The sequence below is a fragment of the Phymastichus coffea genome, unplaced genomic scaffold (assembly GCF_024137745.1).
Source record: "Phymastichus coffea isolate CEN01 unplaced genomic scaffold, Cenicafe_Pcof_1.1 PCOF00006, whole genome shotgun sequence".
NCBI lineage: Eukaryota > Metazoa > Arthropoda > Insecta > Hymenoptera > Eulophidae > Phymastichus > Phymastichus coffea.
In genome coordinates, this window is record NW_026706817.1 from 4570910 (window position 1) to 4596909 (window position 26000).

Genomic DNA, 26000 nt, shown 5'->3' on the forward strand with positions numbered 1-26000 from the left:
CTCAAACATCTTACTTGAAAAGACCTAGTATAAAGTGTAATAAAATTGATAACTGTAGTTATATGGATTTCAGCAACATTATCTTAGTCTTTGGCACCACAGATAATTAATTAAGAACTTAACTAAAGTAGTAGAACAATCAACGAATATAGAGTTTCGCGAATGATTTGATAAAAATAATCCTTGTTATAATCATAGAATACAGGCTTTAAAATTTTTGTTAAGACTTAAAGTAATAAAAATCTGTTGGGATAACAATGAAAAGCATAACGAAGAATCAAAAAAGAAAATACAATCGAACAACGAAAATAAAAATGATAATAAAGTAAAATCAGACAACCAAAAAATGAATAATATACTAAATCGATAAATTCTTTTAAAAATCGTTAATTTTACGTTAGTTTAGATTGGCACAATATTACATTTTTATAAATATATAATAAATAAATCGAGGAATTCGTTTAAAAATCGTCAAATTTTACGTTCTTTTAGATTAACACAGTTTTGCGTTTTTATAAATTCGTATTTTATAGAATAGAATGTTTATTGTTGCTCGTGTACAGCCTTCCCGGCCTTTAACATTTAGATACAAATATATAAAAATACTTACAAACTAGGTTAATATGCAAAAAAAACAAGAGGAATTCTTAATGCTACAAATACAAGTTTTTTTTTACTTCAATTCAAATTAACGCTCTGGCTCCGCATTCCTTGACCTGGCTATATGATAAAATTGTTTTCCTTGGTTCCCCCTTCATTATCTCGATAATTCTTTCTTGTGCACTCAGATCCCTGCCGGTAGCTAATTTCTCATCAACCTTTTCTCCCCAATTATTGCCTATTTCTTTTCTTGCTTCTGTACAAGATAGTATGTGCTCTAGGTTTTCCTCGGCTCCCTGGCATAATCGGCATTGTGTGTTTTTGAAACCTTTCCCTGCCGTTCTCCCTACGTTCTCACATCTGATTCTTGTCCACTGCTCTTTAACCCAGCTCGGGTACCTTGTATTTTCCCAGAATTTATCTCTTTCTACTTCTGTTTTCCACAGTCGGTACTCGCTACAGTATCTAGATTTAAGTATTTTTTCCAGTAATATTCTAACTCTGCGCCCGACCGTACTGCTAGGAACTCGTCCAGTTTTTGAATTACCTCTCCATTTTCACTTGAAATTCGTATTTTATAATTTCTATGATTGAATTTAATTGTTTTATAATTTATTGTAATTTATTGTACATTTATTGTAATTTATTGTAATTTATTGTAATTTATTGTAATTTATTGTAATTTATTGTAATTTATTGTAATTTATTGTACATTTATTGTAATTTGCTGTACATTTATTGTAATTTATTATAAGTTTATTGTAATGTGTTACCTTTCAAATCCGATATAAATATTCAATTGGTATTTTTATAAAAAATTGGTATTTTTTATACAAATTTTATAAAAAATCCGTGCAAAAATAATCGACATACCGCATTCTTCAATGGCCACTTTTTTCTGAAACGTGTTGTAATTGGAAGGCCGGAGTTGTGGCTGGGTAAGAGACTACATCGTTGTTAAAGTACGGCTACAGGCGAGTGTACCACGGTTCGATTTCAAACTTGATAATGGAAAATTATTTAATAATTCTTTAACAAATCACTATGCCCAATATTTGATAAAATTATTAATTTTTATTTTCCATTGTGAGTTTTGAAGTTAAACAAAAAAACAACACAACGCGCCGAGTGTGTTTCGAAGAAAAGCAATAGAAAGAAAAAAACAGCAAAACAAATATATATAAAACTATAGCTACACAGCGTTATTTAAAATAAAATACATAATACATCTACTTTTGTCTGATCAAATAATAAAGGAAAACTAATTCGTTTTTCTCACAAACACACTCACGAACAGTACCTCCTGGGTGGTGTGGAAATCTGTCGACCTGAAAAATATCAGTATCCCATAAACTATTTGAAATGCAATGAGATAAATAATTTACCTCGTGATTATTTGGCGACTGCTAATGACGACAAAAATTCTTATTGTTGTAATAATTATTCATATGTATATACATATCATCTTGCATATGTATTATATAACGTGTATACGTTTGATGTCATGATGAACGTGTGGATTCAAATTTTCACGATAATCGAACAGAATTAATTGAACATGAATGATTTGTTCTCACTATTATCTCCAACCCTTATTAATTTTCATTTTTCCAGTAATTAAATTTTGAAATTGATACATATAGAAAAAAAAAATTTAGGTTAAAGCGCATGTTTAAGAGCACCACTCGAATACGATGATAAATAAAGGACCAGTAAACAACAGTAAAACGTAATAAAAACGCGAATGCAACTATATAATTAAATAATTAATAAAAAAAATATTTTCAACATACCACAAGTTCATAGCAATAATATAATGTTATGATTTGAAGGGGCGAAAGATGGTTTAAGAAAAAAGTCTATCGAAACATAAGTGAAAATAATGGTCAGTTTACTTCTATTACTTTTCATTTATTACGAAGTGAATAAAAAAAACGCGTCTTAGAATGGATGTACGATCGATCGACTAAGCCGTATTCAAGTTATTTCTATACTATATAAGCTTACGATTTTTTTTATGTACCGAAGCCATGGTACTGGTCTACGACCACCGAAGTGACATTCTCCTATAGGTACATATTCAATTTATTGTAGCAAAATTAAATTGAAAAATATATATATGTATACGCTTGGCAAACGTTATAATTGCTATAGTAACTCACGCTCTTTCAATAATCAGAAAACACGCTATTTATAATGTTCAATCGATTTTTTCTTAATATATCTTGCAGTTACAATAGATACATAATAATCACTTAAAATAATACTGCATCATATTTAAAATATAAATTAAACTGTTCAGTCGAAAAAAAAAGTAGATCAAGCGAGGCTCGAACCCGCGAAAGCAAAAACAAAGTAGGCGAGTGCGCGCCTTAACCACCTCGGCTACCAGCACACTGAAAATATATAGTATGGAAGTTACATATGTTCTGTAACGGGGTTGATACCGTTTAATTATTTTTATTCGCGCGGATTCATTAGAAGGCGAATGTAATCATCAATGCTCAATACGCAATCCGGAGAGCATGGGGAAACAAGCGTCAGTCAACCAGTAAATCTACTAACCTACAAGAAAGTGAGTGGAAACAATATGAAATAATACAGTCGAGAGTATTCGTTAATGACTCGAACAGAACCTTTTATTATCTATTATATGCTATATCAGATCGGCCCGCGTGTTTGTTTACTTCGACGCTCACACGACGACAACATGCATTGTCGGATCGCTCGCTGCTCTTCGTTAGAAGAGCTAATACATGCACGCTTGAGATGTCGGAAAATTAATTGTTATTCGGGCTATTGTATCGCGACCGCGAATATAAGCTGGCCAGCTTACCTTTATATCACAGGCGTATGAAGCGGACGATGGAGAATCGAACTGCGCGGAAACTGTTTCTCTCTTTTTTTTTTAGTCTGTGCCGCGGGTCGCGAATTCACGCGCACGCGGTTTCGCCCTCGATGGCGAAACCTCACACACCTCTGTTGGCCCCGTGGAGGACGACGCTTCTTCCTCGCCTCAAACTCCTCCTTTTGGCAGCTATCTGGCACCTTGGCAACAGTGATTATTGATGGCACTCTCTGGGCGTTCCTCTCCTATCTCTTTTAGCGTAACGGCACGGGGATCGGTATTAGCGTGGAAGATAAGCGGGCGATCGTGATGGCGATCATAGCTTCACTGGTTCGATTTCAATCGCGCGCGTTCCGTCTGCTCGCGCTCCGAATTCCATCGTTACGTTTTTCGTCTCCCCGGTAGGTGCTGCCCTCGCAGGCAGCAATTAGGATATATTATTAGCGCTAATTTGACGTTTACCGTCACAGTTCATAGAAAAGCACGGGAGCTTGGGAATCAGGATTTGAGCTTGGAACTGGAGTAATTGGGCTTAGGATATAATTATCTGCAACATTTTTCCGCGACAAACCTGTAAAACGCACAAAGATAAGCATTGTATTGATAGTATAGTACGATACGCGCGGCAGACCGCCAAGCTAGCCAAAGTCAAAATAGCTTTCAAGCAAGCAGGGACACACTCGCTACCGTTGTACTCCTCTCTCTCTCTCTCTCTCTCTCTCTCTCGACCCGAAGCTTGCCAGACGCACACGCATTACTTTCCCCTCTTCTCCTTCTCGCCGACGCACGGTCTCTTGCCCCCTCCATGGCTCAACTCAAACTGTGCATCAGGTTCAACCGTTTGACCGCGACGGGGCGCTCGAACCAGTGGCTTCGGCCGGACACGCTCTTATACATTGCCGTCAGCAATCTCTCATATTATCTCTGATCTAAAGCGTTAATTCTCTACAGAATAACAACATTGTTATAATTTATTGATTTTAATTAACCAATTTTATATTTACATTATAAGATTTTGCAAAAAACGAAAATTAATTATTATTCAAATATTATTAACCAATATAAGTAGTTCTTTTTTGGAATTATATCTATAAGCGATAAACTATTTTTATATGTAAAAAATTCTTATTATTTTATTGTAAATTTTGTACTATTCTATTAACTAACTTCATTAGTTAATAACTTTTAACTACGATTTTTGCGATAAGTGTAAGTTATGTTTAAATTATTTATATCACCTTCGATACTTTAACACGATCCAAATTTTCTTTAGCGTGTCTATTTTATTGTAAACAATAGAAAATGATTTTGGACACTTGCGTAAATAGCATGAAGAGAACTATCTTGCGAAAATGGGCGAGAAAATTTGTGTATAAATACGCTGAATTTTGCATATGCTGGTATTCTCTTCTAGCCTTGCAAAGTGAACGCTCGAGATTGAATAAACTTGTCTTATACCTAAGTTGTTTCTCTCTAATGATTATATTTCAAATCATTACATATATATATTGTAACGGGGTGGTTATCCTACAAAATGAGAAATTTATCAACGCCGAAACTCCCACGATGCACGCCTCCGTTAAACACGTATAGTTATACGTGTATTCGCTTTTACGTTAGATACTTTCGTTTCAGTATCTTCTTTTCAACCGAGTTGAACTCACCTTGAGTCACTTGACTTGTGACACTCGATCTATCTTCAGGATAAATGACTCAATGCTTAATCCGCCTAATCACCTAGACGAAATCAGATTAAAACTTAAGCCTTTAAGTATTAGGATTAAGCTATTAACTATTAGGAAACGAAATGACGTAAATGGCGAATAAAATTAACGATGTTTAATTAATAAAAACTACAGTCTTTTATGGGCCGAAAGACTAACGCACACGAATAGGATTTACAATTATTGATAATTATCCATTGAGAGAGAGAGAGAGAGGGAATTCGAAAATTGCCGCGAAATCTAACGCTCGCCGCGAATACAAATAATTACGCTCGCGATAGACAAAATACTTTCGAAAGTATTTTGTCGTGCAATAATAGGGAGGTGCACCTACCTTGCGGTGCAATTACGGTGATCAGTCGTAATTGTTGAAAAAAACCAACAGTGGTCCTTGGATCCATCAGCTGCGATGCCTCGATTACAAATACGTATCTGTTGCTGCTTGCTGCTGTTGTAATGCTGTTGCTTGCTGGTGCTGTAATGCTGCTGCTGTTTAGCTTCCTCGTTGCACTCGCACGGATTAATAAATCCCAGGAAAACTTTTTACAATTAACGGCGGAACACAGTACAAAAACTAAATTGGCGGTACTCTCACGAAAGCAGCTGAGGCTTAACTGAATATTTAAACCCTCGCGCGCCCCCTCTCTCTCTCTTAGTCGTTCGAACTAACATCGCGAGGGTAGCGAATCACAAATGGGTCGATTAACCGAATATATATATATATATATATATAATATTTTCATTTATGTATAATTTTCAAAGTCAATACTTTAAAACTCAAACGAATTCTTACTTATTTTAGTCGTTAACGCGACAACGACGAGAGTACGAACTATATAAAATAATAGGTGATAATTAACGTTACACATTATTCTGCTATTCATCGTGTTTTGATGAGTACCGGCGCCGCTATTATTAATATTGCGCGTTGCTCAGAAGGTCAAATATTTCTTATCTCTCACAATAAAAACTACTCAAGATGCGCATCGCTTTAGTGACGACTCCAAAAGTGTCATTCTGACTTTTAAATTTCGAAAATTCATTATAAAACCGCTATATCGTTTTCCATACTCATTGGCACAATTAGATAAACGTTTTTGTTATGAAAATACGGAGATAACTATGTTTCCGGTTTTAACGATACAGATGTTATATTAAACGGCTGAGATTAGGGTTTTTAAAGTATTCTCGAAACTTAGAACTGTCTTCATTAATTTTGAGATACTTAAGCGCATCAGTAACCGATTGCTTGATCCGATATCGCATAGTGCATTAAATAATAAAATTAATCGGACAAATACGATGGATGACTATCGTAGCGTCATAAAGCGAAGAGAATTTTACTGAATTATTTGCTATTAAAAGCCCATCCTTGTTTCATTATCAAAATGTAAAATATCTTTCATAAAAGTATAGTTAACCTGAACACAGTTCGTCACAGATTCTAAATCCTTTCCTTTCGACGGACAGGAGTCATTTTGCTCGTATGAAATTCGAGGCGTTGATAAGCGATGATTTATTTCTTTGAAAGTATAATTACTTGAAATTGTTTCTCTCTTAACTGTATTTACGATAGATGAACAATGGATATAGACCACCAGGTAGAAAATTTTTTTAGAAACGATAGATATTTTTCGAATCACAAGAGCATAGTTCGAGATATACCATTTTATTTTATAACTCAGATTTTGAAAAATTTACGTTATATGGAATACCATCTCTCGATATATTTTATATAGCATCCATCGCTGAATAAATAATTAAAAATTTGAACCTTTTATTAAATATCTATTTTACTATCTTAAATTCTAAACGAAGTTTACATTTACAAATAATATATAAAGTCACAAACAGAATATAAAGAAGCGAGCAAAGTAAGTGTTGCTATTCAACGTGTCACCTTGCCGGAAAGCTTATTTGGAAAATGTCATTATAAACGGTATTTTCTATAAATTTTCGACATAACCTAATTTTATTTTATGATGATTTTAATCACTTTAATTAGATGCGAATTGCTTTCAAAATGTTTCGATCATTTTTTTTTTGAGTTGCCACAATGGAAATTTATTGAAGATTCTACAAGAATTTTGTATCTTTCTTTCTATTCAGTTCAGTGTCCATGGTTCCAGTATTTCTAGAGAAATTGAAATCTTAATGAGATGAAGAATTACTTAGACATAATAAAAATCAACCTATTATCAAAGATTTATTTATTAGGTTGCACTTCCGATTGTATTGGGCTAACATTTCATTCGCTGTTATTTAGTTCTGTAATAGCAATACAACAAGTAAGATACTCATCAACTTGGAAAAGGTCTACATCAAGGTAATGTTATAGAAACATAGTACCATCAATAAAGAAATAATTGTTATACATCAAAAGCTGAAATATTGCTGAAAGCATCAGCATTACCACAATCAGTTGTATAAAATCGTCGATCAATCACAAAATTAAGCTTGCAAAAACGTAGGCAAATTGAGCGGTTTGGTACATTTGTTTACTTACCGATATTGTTCATAAGTGAAATAGTTCTTCAATAGACTTCCGACTAGACCGTTATCATTCTGAAAAAGTCTATAAAAATACGCGTACTGTCGAACTATACTTCTGCAATGTTTCAACGATTTTTCTGAAAAAAGTACAATATTTTTATGTAAGATAATAAAATATAAAATTAATTGTATATGAATATAAAATATTAGAGAAAGAGTATAACCGTATTTTCATATTCATTTGGACCATAGGCCATTTCATTTAATTAACTATGGAGTTAAATTTAGTATGAAAAGCGAAGCCTCTGTAGAAATTTTCATCTCAAAAGATGCATAAGGAGAGACTCGATCATCAAAAACTTACTTTTCGGCACTATTTTTACATTTTGGTGTCTAGCTCAGTTAGAAATCAATAACATGTGATATTATTTTCTTAGCTTTTTGATGGGAAAAATTGCTTTTCTAGCGATTTTTCCTTCGTCCGTTGTCTATCAGTACCTGCGTGCGTGCCCTCATCAGACTGGACGTATATGTGTGCGTGAGCGTACTGCTTATGCCCGGATTGTTTGTTTAAGGTACTAATTGACAGACTCGGGTACGAGGAGTAGTGCAGCTTTTGGCAGGTATAATCTAAGATGGGGATGTAATCTTTATAATCTACAAATTACCACATCGTAAAATTTTTCATTGCCGATATCAAAAATAGATGTTTTCGTTTGAAAAAAATTAGTCATTTATGTCTTTTACTAAACCTGCGAAATTTCCAGATGTTTCCCTAACAACAAATGTTTGACATTTATTTGACCTCTAGGGTTGTCCTTGACCTTGGACCTCAATACTCATTTAAACGTAAAATTTTCCGCTCTTTCAATTACCGCTATGAAAAAGAGGGGTTTCCATATCAAAAAAGTTGACCTTGAAATAACCTTGAAGGTCAGGTTCAAGGTTAAATCCAAGGTCACCATTAAATTCTTTGCAAAAATTTACGAAAGACCTGACCCTAACCTTTTTCAAAAATACCTTACCTGGAAAAATAGAGGACCGTCTCGGTACTTTTGTTACACCCTATATATAATTTTCAACTATATATATATGTATATATATATATATAGTTGAAAAGTATAAATAAATTATCTTTAGTTTATAATTAATCATATCATTCATTTATAAAGCCATAACCATTTGTTACACGAACATTAAAACATCATAATATGGGTAAATTCGACATATGAAATATCCATAAAAAACTTTAAATTAGTAAAAAAAACGGCTGAATCCTAGATTTTTATTTCACTTGGAATAATTCAGTCTGTTTGTAGCGCTCACCCTTTAAAGACGTACGATCGCACAGAGAGAGCAAAATAACTAAAACCTATACAGAAAATAAAAATTTAATTTTAATATTGTAAATATAAATAATGTTCATTTAAACTGAGTATCACAAGAACAATAAACAACAACGAATTAATTAACAGACAAGATATAAAAACAGCCATCATGGCTGTAACACAATAACAATACCTCCCTCAACACAACATTAATAACAACAAAGAATCACCCAGAGATGAAACAATTGAATGGAAAATCGAAGGCAACTCCTGAATTAAAAATAACATCTAATCTCAACTTACTGATCTCAAAATAAGCTTTAGAAAAACTCAAAGAAAAAAGAAGACTTAGAAGAATATGGCAAGAGAGCAGACTGAAACAAGATAAACAAATTACAATAGATCAATGAAAGAATCAAAAGAAATTTTATACACGGAAAAAAATGAGTGAATACAAAACTATTTAGAAAATTTATCAGCTAAAGAGGCAACAGTCTATTTGCTTTGAAAGACCACTAAAAGAAAAAAACGATCCCAACAATTTACTCCTCCGATATTAAAAAATCAATTAAAGCAACTATTTTCGCAGAACACTTAGAAAATACTTTCACATCTTACGAATGAATTATTTCCAAAATTGATGAACTTTCTACGTTAAATAGTGTACAAACTGTCATCAACAACAGCTTCAAACCATATTGTACTAAAGTTAAAAAAATATCTGATATAATAGCAAATCTAAAAAACCAAAAAAGCCCAGGGCATGACGGTATAAATACTAAGTTACTAAAAGAGTTACCCTTACAAGCAAAAAGATACATCACTATAATAATAAATGCGATCTTCAGACTGTCCTACCTTCCTACTAAATGGAAAATCGCGACAATCATTCTTATTGCAAAACTTGGTAAATTGCCTGAATTTACTTCATTCTATAAACCGATAAGCTTACTTCCTACTCTTTTGAAAGTGTGTGAAAAAATACTTGCAGTTAAATTAAATAAAGAACTGTTGAAACAAAATACTACACCTAAACATCAATTTGGATTTCATAATAAATATGCCACTATTCAAAAAATAAATAGAATCTGCTGAAAATAGGAAAACCTTTGAAAGAAATGAATATCGAGAAACGTCTTCCTAGATATAACTCAAACCTTCAATAAAGTATGGCACAAAGGGCTACTTTACAAACTCTAAAATATCTTTCCAGAAAAATTACATCAACATTTAGCCTCTTACCACAAATATAAAATATTCAAAGTTAAAATAAACAGTGTATTAACAAAACTTTATACAATTACAGCCGGGGTTCCGCAAGGTACTGTCCTATGCCCTTTATTATACTTGATATACACACATGACCTCCGCAAAATGAAAAGAATTACAATAACCACATATCTGGATGACACAGCCATCTTTACCTCTCATCGCCAGTCCAGGCTACCGTATACCTAGATACCGTATACCAGAGATACATGAAAATAGCAGAAAGATGGTACAATGAATAGAGAATAATGATAAATAAAGATAAATGTATTTAAGTAACTTATACCTTAAAGTAAGGTTCATGCTCTGCAATCAGTATGAACAATTAACCTGTAACGTCGGCCCCTTTAATATCAGCGAAAATGTTTTTTTGTGTGCATTTAATGTGATTTAGATTTTAATTCTGGGAATGAGAATAAGGAGAGCATTCAGCTGAGATAAAAAAAAGGGAAAAGAGATGGTCCTTTGTCGCACGCTTTCCGAATTTTACTTCAAAAAATCGTAAAGTTTTTTTTGAGTAGGTTTAGATATAGAGTAAAGGAGCCGCGGAATTCTAACTACATCCTGTTACACGATTTCTCCCAAAAGATTCCACTTTTAGAAGCTACAAATTTATCATATGAAAGAAAATTCGACAAAAAATTTTAAATAAATGAATTAAGAAAATAACAGAATGATAGGAAAAATTCGCAGCTCTCTGAAACCTCCCGCACATTTTTTGATCAAAGACGTAATTTCAGCACAATTAACGAAAATATCCAAAAGTTTTTAAACTATTTTTCCTAAATAAGTTAGAAAATTTAATAAATATTCAAAAGACAATTACATAAATGAATAATATTATATTATTCCATTATACGACACAAATTAAAATCATATTTGTAGAAAACAAAATTGATTTCAATAAATAAAATAATAAAAATAATATTTTAACCTTTTAAATTTCCTTTTGTATTCAAGTTTTAAAAATTAATTGTGCAGAAATTAAATAAATCAAAGGGCCAACAAAACTCGAAAAAACAATGTCCGAACAATAAATTAATTACATAATTCACAATCGATAATATATTAAGTTTCATGTAAACGACTTTAGTACAACCCATAAATAATGCGCAATTTCTTCCTCCTCATTCCAGATTATTTAAACAACAAATTTAGTTAATTATTTAAGTTACAAATTATAAACACGTAGAATCAAAGATTTTCGAATAAAATATGTTCAGATAGTATGTAAGCCGCGCTATTGTTAAGAATGATCCACGAAAATTTATGTAATAATATAATTAATAATTATACGATAAAATTGTAACGAAAATGGTACTTGGAGAGCCATCTAACGAGATAGGGCTCATACCCTTGAGCGCACGCCCCCAATTTCTACCACGCTCCCAAACCAATTAGGACCCGAAAGCCAAAAGGGAAAAGTGGAAAAATATGTCAGCCAATTAAAAACTACTGCCATTTCCACTCTTCCCACTTATGAGAGGCTGAGAGAGGAATTTTCCTCCCAACCACCCCTAGGCTTTAAAAGGGCGAGCACAAGCGAAAAAGGCCAATCTAGTTCAATCTGGTGCCAGCTCCAGTTCCAATTCAAGTAATGTAACTAGTTAGGAATCCAACTCTCCAAGTGCCGAAAGCTACTTCAAATAAAAAAAAAGAGTCAGTTAAAACAAAATTTTTGCTATCCTTCCTCTTCCTCTTACTGCTAACTTAGCTAAATGAAAACTCAAAAGATTTAAGTCTTCGAGAAACATTTCAGCAGGATCTGGGATATTTCTCTATAAGACAACCGCGCCATTTAAGAATCAATTAAATTAATTTTTGTTAAGGTATGAGTGTATGTATGCGTCTCTCCTTGACTGTATGTATGTGTGTGTGCAGCGTCGCCTTTACGCGAGAGCACGGAGCGCGCTGTCTGTACGAGCTGACGCCTTATAAGAGCCGGACGTGTGTTAAGAGCTGATAATAAATCCTTTGTTAAAAGATATTCATTTACTCTGCTCATTTCACCTGCCCTATAACCCAACAGGTTATGGGCCCAGAGCACGCCTCCACCGCGCGATAAGAACTGTGAAAGGTGTGTGAAAAGTGAAAAGTGAGTGAAAACGAACACGAGTGCGATTTGCACGACGAACTGCATTGGCCCTTTGTTTTGAAAAGAAAACGACCAAGATGGCTGAGGTTCAAAAGGAGGTTCAAAAGTCGATCAAAGATTTGAGTAAGTAATAGAATGTAATTTGTTTAATTAATAAATTGAGAGAATGCATGAAAGAATGAAAAGTGGTTTAGAATCGTAAAAGTGCGCGAAAATAAAAGAATTTATAATCGTAGATTCGCGAATTGCTAGAACGAGGGAAATCGCGACATGTGACAAAGGCTTTCTGTCAAACAGGCAACGACCTGTTGATTTTTGGAATCAACGGTCGTTGGCCAAGATGGCGGAAAGCCAGTGCCGGCAGCTCGTGAGCCATGCACGAGGTAGCATGCCAACGCTGACCCGCCAAAAGGAGAAAGAACTGCGCGCGCATCCAGCCGAACGTACACGAACAGCCACGAACGGTATAGACTAGACTGTATAGCAAAGGCGTTGCATATATATATAACTATAGGTATAGACATCTATATGTAAGCGCGCGAGCGGTGAACTGAATGTTTTTAGATGAAATACGACTGAAAATAAAAAAATTGAACAGATCAACTTTTATGAAATGAATAGTAAAGTATGACTAGTTAAAAGATAATCAACTAATTTGAAATTAATTATCTGTCTCCACCTATAGCGACTGATCAAAAGACAAAGATCCTAGAGATAAGGAGAAAACTATGGGATTTCTACTCCCTAAAGACCAGGCTTCCTAATGAAGGAATTCAATTGACTGCTCCACAGGGTGATAAACCCTTCATCCTGCATTTCACAAATCAAGAGAGAATTGAGATTGGTAAGATTTCTTTGTAATATATGCATGTAATTTAAAGTACAATGACTGAATGCAACGACTAGAGTAAGAAAGTAAAATAGACGGATCAAAATTGATGACTGTGTAAAGGTTAAGTCAAATTAAAACATTTGACGACGGAACAGTGCACTGGGTATTTCAGCTGCAACTGAAATACTGGACAGGTGAAAGGCAGCAGCCGATCACAACAGACTGACACGACGAAAGGGTCCTAACCACCTCTGGTTGTACTGAAATGGTCTGTGCACCAAGTGGGATGAAGACTAGGGCGTCTTACCGCAACCAAAATCGTGTTCAGGTTGGTTGGGGTAAAATGCTCGTTGCAGGCATCCACTAGTGTTCAGAGGCTCTGTCTAGCAGCATGAAATCCTTTTGTCTCGACTGTAGTTGTTGCAGCAACTTGAATATCTTCCTGTTTACAGATGCTGCAAGACTAGATGACCGATCATCAGGCTGGCTTGAGGCCATGTTTCCACAACTGGCTCAGAAGGATGGAAAATTCTGGCTCAGAGTGGCTAAGCCACAAGTCGAGCGACCGCCTTCGCCAAGAATTGAGAAAATCAACAATATGCTGGAAAAGATCGTACAGTCTCAGCAGAACTTGAATGAATGGAAGGATAAGACCCAGGACATCCTAGACAGGATAACAACTAAACAAGACAGCCTGACAGAAGCTATGGAAAAGCTGACTGCATTAGTCAACTCTAACCTCTCTCGAGCTGAAGGTGTCAGTGCGCCAAAGGAGAACCAGCCTACTGCTGACCTAGAGACTGAAACTGCCCAGGTTCAGACAACCGACTTGACTCGTACTACAGGCCCAACCATCAAGAGGGTGGTAGTCATCAAACCGCCCGATAACCAAAAGAGTGCTGATCGTGCTGACCAGGCTGACGGCACTATATTTGCCGGTCTCATCTCTAGCGAACAGCAGGAGCTCGAAGAAGGGAAAGTGATAGATGAGGTACAGATTGAGGATTCGGACCAAGAGAAGAACTCTGAACAGAGGACTGACCCAGCTATCACCATGACTAGAGGCTTTGGACCGACCACGTCTACTCCAAAACCAATAAACCAGGTAAACTCTAACGTTACTATTGGTGTGAGCAGCTCACAGTGTGACAGTCAAGTGAGTAACACAATTCTGACTGATTTGATTACAAAAACAATAGAAAAATCGTTGAAATTGAATAGTACAGTAAATAATGTAACGCGGTCGGGTGACAATTCAATAAGTATTGACTTTAATCATAACGAATCGAACGTACTCCGTAGGTATACGTTAACTAAAAAGACTAGGTACGAGACTTTCGAAAATTACTTGTTTACCGAGTTGAAAGCAAAAAGATTATTCTATGTGTTAAACGACTCAGATAGGAAAGAGGTAGATGAATTAAAACTAGAGTCTGATGATGTAAAGGTAAAGGATATAATCATCAATCATATTCATGAAGAATATAATGACCGTTTTTCTCATATATCTAATCCAATTGACTTAATCAAGGAAATTAAAAAGATTAAATTGCAAGAGATAGGATTAACTAAACACGTTGCTTATAAAAACTTAATTAATATCAAATACGACTGTAATAAAGAGACAGGTTGTGATTTTTGCGCGAGATTTGACAATACCGTTAGAATCTATGAAGCTAATATGCAGGGAAAGAAAGTATCTGAAGATGAGCAACGTAGTCTGTTTATTAATGCTGTCAGACGAACAGTGAGAAATGTAATAACGACCGACTGTATGGGAGAGACAGAAGGCAAAAATACTTTTGATCTAGCAAAACTAAGATGCTTGTTTTTGCAGCATGCTCCGAGAAAGACTGGCCACCACAAAGACTTGCCGAACGCCATCAACACACGACCTGATCGAGAACCGCCTGCGCACAACTTGTGCTTCAACTGCGGAAGCAACGGGCATCACAAAAAGGACTGCAAAACTCCAGCTGGAACCTTGTTCTGCTACAAGTGTCAGCAGCCAGGGCATATCCAGAGAGAATGTACTTCAGGGGAGCCGGGTCTGTCCTTCGTAAATACGAAACGACAGAGGGAGAATGAGACGTCGAACGACCGACTGGATAAAAGACCTCGGTACGACAACGACCGATCAAAGCACTCCAGTTCTGCACCTGGAAATTTATACTCAGGACAGAGTGGACGTGGGAGAGGAGGAAGCAGCGGCTCTGCTCGTGGAGGTCGTCAGAACTCATCTTTCTCTACTCAGCAGCGTAAAAGTAATCAGGGTAAACAAACTAAAAAGAAAAGTAGTAAGCGACACTCGGCACACTGTTGCGAATGTGATGTGAGTGAATCTGAGGTAGAATCAGATAAGGAATCAGATAACGTAGTTCTTGCGGACTCGGGCGCGAGTCACCATATGATTAACTCTTGACTTAAGTTTAAAGAACTTGATGTGACTGACACGGGCGTAATTAACTGCGCGAATAAAAATGACAATGCGAAGTTTAATTTTCCAGGACATGGCAATGTAGAATTAGTTTTAAAAGACGGGAAAGAGTAATACTAGATAAAGTAATTTATGCTAAAGACTTGGCTAAAAATCTAATCTCGCTTAGACGATTCGCTGACAAAGGCTTAAAAATTTATCTTGATAATAAAAGGATAAATATTTATGATCCAAAGAGTAGGCAGACTGTAATTTCCGGTTTATATAAACGACCGTTTTGGGAAATAAGTCTTGACATGTCAGGTGTAAATAATAACTCGGAAACTAATTCTAAATCTAATAGCGTGTTTGTAAATATTTGTAAATTAAATTCAGAAAGTTTTCAATCTAAAAAGGAAACAGTAGTAGCTAACATTACGACACGTCGCGGTACAGTCACTCAAGGAAAACCCATGCCCGAACGAATAGAAAAAGAACACTCTAATGTAAATAATAGGCTTTTGTGTACGTTACTTGATAGACAGGTAGTAAAAGCGAGCAACTCAACTTACGACAAGTTGAAAGGCACCAAAGCGACCGAAATTGAAAGACTTGAGAAATTAAACACGGTCATGCTTTGGCATACCCGACTGGCAAACATGTCAGCGAAATATTTAAAAGAATATACTAAAGCACACCCCGAGATCAAGGACTTTAGTAAGTGTGATTTTGATGAAGGATTAAAAGAATGCGATGTATGTTTCCGAGCGAAAATGAACAAACTTCCGTTTAGAAAAATAAGAGATAGGGAAAATGCACCCCTGTTGAGAATTCACGCTGACGTGATGGGTTATATAACTCCAGTAACTTACCCTAAACAGTATAGGTTTATAGTTGCATTCGTTGATAGTTACTCTAGGTTTGCTATGACTTATGCCTTACGGCACAAAAGCGATGTGCCAGGTAAACTTAAAGAGTTTATAATTTCAGCGAGAAATCTCTTACGAACAGATGCGAAATTTTGTTATCTGAGCTGCGATCAGGGTACAGAGTTCACAGGAACTGAAACTCTTAAGGTGCTTAAGGAATTTGGCGCGGAACTTCAAGCGGTATGTCCTGGTACTCCAGAACACAATGGGGTCGTAGAACGTTTTAATCAAACAATAACTAAAAGGTTGCGAGCGTTATTACGAGATTCAGGTTTTCCACTGAGTATGTGGGACTTAGCGTTAGGAGTAGCGACCTACGTTTATAATCAAAGTCCGCATTCAACCATTAACATGAAGTCTCCTTTGAGTTTATTCGCGCCAAATCACAAAATTAATGCTAATCAGCTTAAACGTTTTGGGTGTTTAACTTACGCGTTAGTCCCTGATGGAAAGAAACTTGACGATAGAGCGATACAAACATATTTGATAGGCTATCTACCGACTGGTTACATAGTATTTGATTCCGACACTAAAAAATTAATCGAAACGCGTGAAGTTAGATTCGTGGAAAGGTACACGTATGGTGATAAACATAAAAATGATAAAGAAAACATTGAAAATTTAATAATAGAAAGAAACGATCCAATTAAAGAAAAAGAAAAGGAAACTGAGGAAATCTCAGAAACTGAGGGAGTAACTGAATCCACTCCTAAAAGAAGAAAAGTAGGTAGGCATAGGAAAACACAGACAGTAGAACCGGTAGTATTGTATGCGCTAAATAACTCGTCTGGTGAAACTGAAAATGACAGAGACTGTGACATCAAATATCACGCTCTTTTAGCCGGTATTATGCAAGATCCTAAATCTTACCGAGAAGCGATGGCTAGGCCAGACCGAGCTGAATGGAAAATTGCATTTGACACCGAGATTGATGCAATGATCAAAAACAATGTTTTAGAATTATATAAAAGAGCCGACATTACGACAACGACAGCTAGACCTAATATAATAGATACTCGCTGGGTTTGTAAAACTAAAATAAATGTAGACGGTACTAAACTAAAACGAACACGACTAGTTGCGCGTGGATTCAGAGATAAAAACTTTTATGACTTGCGCGAAACTTATGCACCCGTAACACGATTACCTTTAATTAGAATGATGTTTTCATATGCCAATAAACATGACTTAATAATGTATCAGATGGACGTGAAGACTGCATTCTTGAACAGTGACGTACTAGGAGAAGTTTATATAGAAATACCTGACGGTTTTCCTAATGCGGATAAAGAAAGAAAAGAATACATATACAAATTAAAGAAATCGTTGTATGGACTCAAAACTAGCCCTAAGAGTTGGTATGAATTGTTCGCCAACACAATGAAAGATTTTAACTTTAAAACAACTAGGAACGAGCCGTGTCTATTCGTTTATATAGTTGATAGTGTATTGATAGTTCTTTTACTTTATGTAGATGACATAATTAGGATAAGAAATAATCAAAAAGCGTTAGATGAACTTAAAATTAAATTAGCTGAGAAATTCGAGATGAAAGATTTAGGGGAACCAAAAGAGTACTTAGGAATAACTATTACACGTGACAGACAGACTAAAACTATAGAACTTAATCAATCAAAGTTTATCGTCAGGATGCTCGAAAAATTCGGGTATAAAGACGCTCACCCGCAAAACTCGCCAATGGTAACTTCACAGGTAAATAATAGAGAGAGAAGAGAAAGAGAAAACGAGGAAATGACCTATAGCGTAATTGAACTTAGTAAATACAGAGAGATAGTTGGCTCGCTGTTATATTTAACAAACGCGACTAGACCGGACATCTGATATGCGACAAATGTAATCAGTAGACATCAGTTAAATCCTAATAAAAACGACTGGAAAATGATAGACAGACTGTTAAAATACCTTGTTCTAACAAAAAATCTATCACTAATTTATCGTGGAAAAGATGAAGGACTAGATGCATATTCGGACGCTAGCTTAGCTGACTGTAGAGACTCTATAACGACTTGCGGATATTTAGTTAGATTATTCGGTGACACTATTACATGAAGAACTAAAAACAAACTCACACAGCTTTGTCGACCTGTGAAGCCGAATACATAGCTATGAGTGAGGCTTGTAAAGAGCTAGTTGCACTCAGCTTGACGTTAAAAGAATTCTCTACTATGACCGTTTACCCTATGAACCTTTATTGCGATAACAAAGCTGCAATTGCAAATACCGAATTTGACGGAGGCAAAGTTTTAAGACATGTTATAGAAATAAAGGCCCATTATGTGAAAGAGTGTTCAAAGAATGGCTTAGTTAAAGTAAACTGGGTGGGGTCTAAAGATCAGTTGGCGGATATTTTTACGAAACCGCTGTCCTATCTCATTCACGGAAATTTAACTAACATAATTATGCAAAACTAACTAAAATTCGTTGCAGGTGAATACTCGAGACAAAACGCGCGATATATGATGACAGATGAAGAATATCAACGAGTACTTAACGACAGAGCTGAACGGTTCAATCTGAATGCTCAGACTGAGAACAGACTGGCAACTGAATATCGCTATCCAGAGACTGCTCCAGTGCCGCATGCACATCGACCGACTCGAACAGAAGGATACGCCACCGAGTGGTACAATCGTAATCAAACTGCCCAAGATGAGGACGAGAGCTGGGACTGAGAAATAATCAATCACTGACTTGATCCTATGATACAATTTCATTTATTTCACTTGTTTCTTGCATTTAATTCTTAATTACAACGTTTGTGATTCTATTGTTTAACTCATAGTTAAAATTTAACTAGTTCCTGTTCAAATTGCAACGAATGTGTTCGTATTGACATTTAGCTCGATAAGTTTATTGTTCTCTCTTACTAAATGTATTAGCTTGACACTAGTCGAATTTCACAGTTCCTAACGTTTGTTTGTACACGCCATATGTATAATATAAGATTTTGTATTGAAACACTCAAGATTCGACGTGAGGGAGTGTTAAGGTATGAGTGTATGTATGCGTCTCTTCTTGACTGTATGTATGTGTGTGTGCAGCGCCGCCTTTACGCGAGAGCACGGAGCGCGCTGTCTGTACGAGCTGACGCCTCATAAGAGCCGGACGTGTGTTAAGAGCTGATACTAAATCCTTTGTTAAAAGATATTCATTTACTCTGCTCATTTCACCTGCTCTATAACCCAACAATTTTTTTTGTGACAATTCCAACAAGGTCAGGGATATTCACATACACGTCCCGATTCCATTGGATCATGGTGTTCGATGGAAGACTTGTAGTCAAAAACTGTTTCTTTTGAACGCGAAACGCGAAGTAGAAAGCTCTGATTCTCCAATTACTCATCCCGGTTTAGGCGTTCGCACGCAAACCAAAAAGAGCACCCGAGATAACGTCCGTCTCAGACGTTCCTGAGATAGTGACCCGGACGTCACAAACCGATACCATTAGAAAACAAGGTCAAGTATCTTGGTATGCACCTAGATCGTCGATCAACCTGGCGAGAGCACATTTGGACAAAACACAAGCAACTCAACTTACACCTTAAGAAATTCTATTGGCTACTTGGAAGAAAATCAAAACTCTCTATAAACAACAAACTTCTAGTATATAAATCTCTTATGAAACCAATTTATACTTAGGAAATACAACTATGGAGCACTGCTACAAAGTCAAATACTCATATTATTGAAAGATTCCAAAATAAAGCCCTAAGAATAATTACTAATGCACCGTGGCTTGTAACAAATGAAGTAATTAGGAAAGATGTTACCATGCCGACTGTACAAGAAGAAATAAAAGTTTCTTGCAAAAAATACAAAAACAGAATATCTGAGCACCCAAATTCTTTAGCAAGAAACCTACTGAAAAACAACACCGAATACATTAAGACTGAAAAAATACAAATCACCATTTACACTAGTTACACATAATTAGTAAACTGATTTAATGTAATAAGAACATTTGAATATTGCTAAGGGTTGGAGCACTTGGCGAAGTACCATGCATGCAAATTAAATGTACCTATTATAGCTTAAAAAAAATTTACTGATTGTCTTGTCGACAGATTGTAAATAAAAATGCCAATAAAAAAAAATAAAAACTTGAAATGGAATAATTTTATAAAGAGTCCTCCAATCATATTCAGAAATAAAATCCATAGGTTTTTTCCCTTTGATTAAAATTTTTTTAAACACATACTGCAAGTTTCATAAGCTCTGCAAGTTCCTCAATCTGTAGTTCAACGATCATACGCCAATCAAAAACAAAAACAAAAAGAGTTTACAACCAACATCTCGTAAAATCAGTCAGTATGAAACCACCAGCTTCGTCACTAACACGCTGCTTACCCACTTTGACTGAGACCACCACACGTGTAACAAGCTATATCAGCACCAATTTTAACTTTCATAATAACTCACATTAACACAAATGGCGTCAACAGTTCTTCGTACTTTTTTACCCTACTGTAATCTCAAGTACATAGTAAAATTAACGACGTCATAGCCATATCTGAAACAAAGCTCAACGAAAATATACACTATTCTCACCTTGCTCTTGAAAGCTATAAATTTTTTCAACTTAATCGCGTAGGAAAGGAGGTTGGAAGCATTGGTTTTTATATTCGTGCTCAACTCAATGTAAAAATTTCAATTACTTTGCAATTAATCTTTGATAATACATCGGAATTTCTGATAACTGAAATAATAAACAATAATTATGTACTTTTATTTGTCGATCTCTATCGATACCCTATTGCGCATTGCTACATGTTTCTTTGATATTATACTTATAATTGATCAAACTAATCTCATATCGTGATATAGCAATAAGCTTCTTTTCTTTCTTTATGTAATGATGTACGTAGTCATCACTAGTAACTTTAATTCTTATAATATCTCTCAACTTCCTGATCTCATCGACATAAATGCCTTTAAAGTAGTATCACTTAAACCAACTCATCGCCCAATTGCAGGTAACGGTTCCATTACACACACGACCCTCGATTTCTTTATAATAAACCATACAACAGTTGCTCAAGAATTCTTCGCAATCTCTCCCCCTTTTGGTCCCATTACATGATTTAATAGAGATTTTAATTCTTTTTTTTTCTCCTTATGAAACCCAAAAGACCTTTTCTTACGATCGCTTCATAGACTTGACACGATTGCCCTCAACAAAAACATAATACTTAACCTTTAGAAATCCTGTATAATACCGGAAATCCAGTATAATGGATCAAAATTAAAATTTTTCAACTTTATTCAAATGCAATAAATTTGGGGGGTTCTGGGGGTCACTGATTACGAATCTAAAATCGGTTTTTGTAAATTCAAGTTGGCGGATCCAAGATGGCGGATAAAATTTTGGAATACCGGGGTTTTGGAAGTCGCCGATAACGAATCTAAAGTCAGTTTTTGAATATTCTTAAATAAAAGATGACGGATCCAAAATGGAGGGCGAATTGTTGAAAAAATCAACAGATTAAAGCAAAATTAATAACGGAGGTTTTGTTGATCGCAAATGACGAAACAGAAATCAGGTTTTAGGAATGGATGGATCCAAGATGGCAGATCCAATGGGCTCTCCTATAGATTTACCTAGAACTAATGGCGTGGACGTAGAGAGTATGTAGTTCCTTTTTTGTTTATTTTTTTTTTGTTTTTTCGAATTTTTTTTTTGTTTTTTGTTTTTTCGATTTTTTTTTTATTTTTTACTTTTTTCAAATTTTTTTATTTTCTTTTTAGTTTTTTTTTATTATGTCTTAGAATATTTTATAATTATTTTTTTACTTTGATATTCTGTAAACTACGTTCGAATATTTTCTGATATGTTTTATTATTTCTATGGTAATTTTATTATTATTTTATTATTATTATATAGTATTTTATTATTAGTATGGTAAGTTTTAAAACAAGAAGTTATACATAAAGTAGTTGAACATGTTTTACATTCATAAGCTGATCTTCGACGAATAGTAAACATCGAGCATAATACGAAATGACAGCTTTTTTTGTTCATTAATTTTTTTTGGAAAAATGACGTTTTCGTAACCTTAAATTTATAGTAGAATCAAAAGTATCAGATTGTTGATCAATACTCAATAATGCCTTGACTATTTGCAATCAAAAATCTGAGAGCGAAATGTTTTTTGTCGTCTTTATTTTGAATAAAATATAAGTATTTGACAACATCAATTCAAGTAGGTTGAAGAATAATTTTCTATACCATATCATTGTTTTCCTCACTGACTCAGTCAAGGATATTTGTCTATCGATATTTTCAATACCTTCATATTTTTATTTAATTCATACACGCAAGTTGGTTTGATTTTATGTTCTCTCGTTTTGTTTTTCTGTAGAATAATGTCCAACCTCATAAGCAGTAGTAATCATAAAAACTATCTTCTTGTCCATCCATCTAATTACTAATCAAGTACAGTTGTGTGCTACCTTAATTTCTCCCCTGTTTCATTTCAATTTGAGCTGTGGCATTTCTTTTCGATTTTTTTAACCGTTCCACACACTTTTATATCTCGATCATGTAAAAACTCAGTAAGAATTGGTGATGAATACCAGTTATCTATAAATAACTCATGACCTTTGAAAAAATAATGTCTCATCAAAGTCGGAACAACATCTCCTGAGACTCCAAGAGAATGTACTTCATAATCCGTATCAGAACCAGTGTAAATAATAAAACCGAGTATGAATCCTGTGGACGATGACTAATGTCTTCATTATTAAAAAAATTGAGAGATCTCATAATATTGATATATCTAGTTCTGCTCATAACATATCTAAATACTAGAGTTAACAATGTAAAGTCCGTGCTCTAATAAATTTTTATATCACTTTTTTGAATATGTCCTATATTTATTGAAAGTCCAATCATTTTACGAAGTTTATTTTGCGTTAGAGATGTGCATGCTCTCATATTGATATTCTAGGAATGGATTTTGTTTTCTATAAAGATTAGTTTGATCAATTACAGTATTCATCAAAGAAGAAACAAAGAAATACTCAAAATAGTAATACGGACTCGAGCTATTTAGAGAAATATTTCCGCGACTATTAGCTAGCCTAGTAAAATCTTTTATAGAGGAAAAATATATCATCTTTTTGTTTGTATATATAATCTTTCGTGTCTTCATCATTAAAAGAAGCACCACTTATATCTGTTTCAACTTCTTCATCAGGCTCAGACTCGCAACAGGTCCAAGCTTCTTCTTGAAAACTTGTCATTAAAGCAAGAAATTAAATTTTTTTAGTAAGATCAAATAATGTTAATTTTTTAATAGTACAATGTACAAACTGAGCGAAAAACTAGCTCTAACGCGCTAGGGACGACTAGTACTCCCAAAACTACGTTAAATAAAAGTTCTCTCCTGAGAACCTTCTTGGTTGTATATAACGTTTCAAAAATGAGGGACCGCTTGCGAATACCTGCACCACAGACTTACGCCACCTAGTGGTCAATCTAGAAGTTTTTGTAGAAAAAAATAATGACGCAAACGCCTAAATAAAATTCCGTACGTCTCTTGGCCCTTTATAATGAATTTTTCATTTTCCCCTGTGTTTTGAGGTTAGGAAATCTCTAACGTAATAGCAAAATTCTGACATCGAATTCGTGATCAGCAGGGAAAAATACTGCGAAATTCATGTATACTATTATCGACTACTTTTTTTAGTGTGACTGTACTATTATAAGTTTTTCTGCTAAAAATTTCTATCTGCGATTTTGAATTTCGAAAAGCAGATAATTGTACTATACGGATTTATATAAAAGTACGTTACAGGTACTTAAACAAAATATTTTTAGGCTAATCTAGGTCATAAAATCTAATTTTTTGGAATTTGAAAAAATTAACACATGCATCACCGTACCGGGCCGGAGAACCATTATAATGGTGCGACCCCATAGTCAATTAATGTCAGATATCTTTTTGGACTACTTTCTTAGAGTGATCACAAATCTCAAATGCCGATCCTTTATAGGCTAAGCTCCCTCAATATCATGACTTGTCTTCTTCTTATATCGCGACTTTATCCCCAGTAGATCCTTAGCTTCACTATCATCTTTTGACGAGTTTGCTCCGATGCAATAAATGGCTCATCGAAGAAAAAATCATGAATTTCAGAGGAAATTCATTCAAACATGAGCGCACACGATGCTGCTTTCAAGCGCGACAAGAAATCCAAAAATCGTTTTCCATTCTAAAGTACTAAGAACTTCTATAGCTAATCAACTTGTCATCGCAAAAAATGACTATATATCGTCCAGGCTTCTGCAAGCTAAACAACCAAAAGCAATATAGCGCACACTTCATGATATTAGAATCGCTAGATGATTACTATCCTCACCAATTTTATTTTTTCAGCGATATACTCAATGAGTACTACGCACAAGTAGTGAATTAATTTCCAGCCATAACACAAATTTAATGATATCTGCAAGCTTCCTTCAACGAATATCTTGTTCTTTCCACCTTTTTACTTACGAAAACTAACATAAAAAGAGATTGAGGATGAGATTGGTACCTTGACCTTTAAAGGCAAAGGCCTTGATCATTTAACTGTAACAATATTAGCTCTCGGTTCCCAATTTCTTGTTCCTCAACTCGCAGCAATTATTAACAAATCTATTATCAACACCTCCATCTTACCAAGCACGTGAAAAAAGACTGTTATTCACCCTCTTTCTAAAAAAAAGGCCCCTCAATCATCGTCTGATACTAGACCAATTGTTCAACTCTCGAAACTTTCAAAAATACTTATACGTATTGTACACAAGCAGCTATTAAGTTATCTAGAAAATAAAAGTCTTCTTGACCTCAGACAGGCAGGTTCCACAAGCTCTCAAGCTCCACTCCGTAGAGATAGTCCTGGTGAGTCTTCTTGATGATGTCAGATTCGAAATTGAAAAAAGGAAAATCACTATTCTCATTCTATTTGATCTTTCCAGAGCATTTAATTCTATACCTCATGATCTGCTAATCTGGAAACTAGGAGCTTTCAACCTTGGATTTACATCTTTGTAGTGGTTTTTTAACTACTTATAAAACAAGCTTCAGGCAGTCATTGATCAGGATGGTATCATAGCACAATCGTTACAAGTCCAGACCCAGGGCAGTGTGCTCGGACCTCGGCTGTTTTCAATATTCATAAATTATTTTCTTAGACTACTTTTCTTCTTGAAATATTATATACTCGCATATGCCGATGATAGGCAGATTTATATTCACTGCTACCCTAGCAATGTACTTGATGGTTTCGAAAAAGCTCAACTTGATGCCCAAGCATTTGCAGAGTCGGTTCGAGTCAATGGACTGCAACTGAATGCGGTTAAAACCAAAGTAATCTTGCTTGGCAGTGAGCTTTATATATTGTTCTTAAGTATCGACACGCTACCAAAGATCAAATGATATGATATTGAAATTCCTTTTTC

The 26000-nt window shown here is 34.9% G+C and overlaps 1 protein-coding gene across 2 annotated transcripts in view; it reads right to left on the bottom strand.

Moving 5' to 3' along the window:
* Nucleotides 1-26000, bottom strand: part of LOC131668316 (actin-histidine N-methyltransferase) — a 572960-nt gene that overhangs the window by 329532 nt on the left and 217428 nt on the right. For both annotated transcript variants that reach the window (XM_058942387.1, XM_058942395.1), the window contains one exon: nt 7679-7802. In XM_058942387.1, the coding sequence (XP_058798370.1) occupies nt 7679-7802 (124 nt within the window). The remainder of the gene's footprint in view (nt 1-7678; nt 7803-26000) is intronic.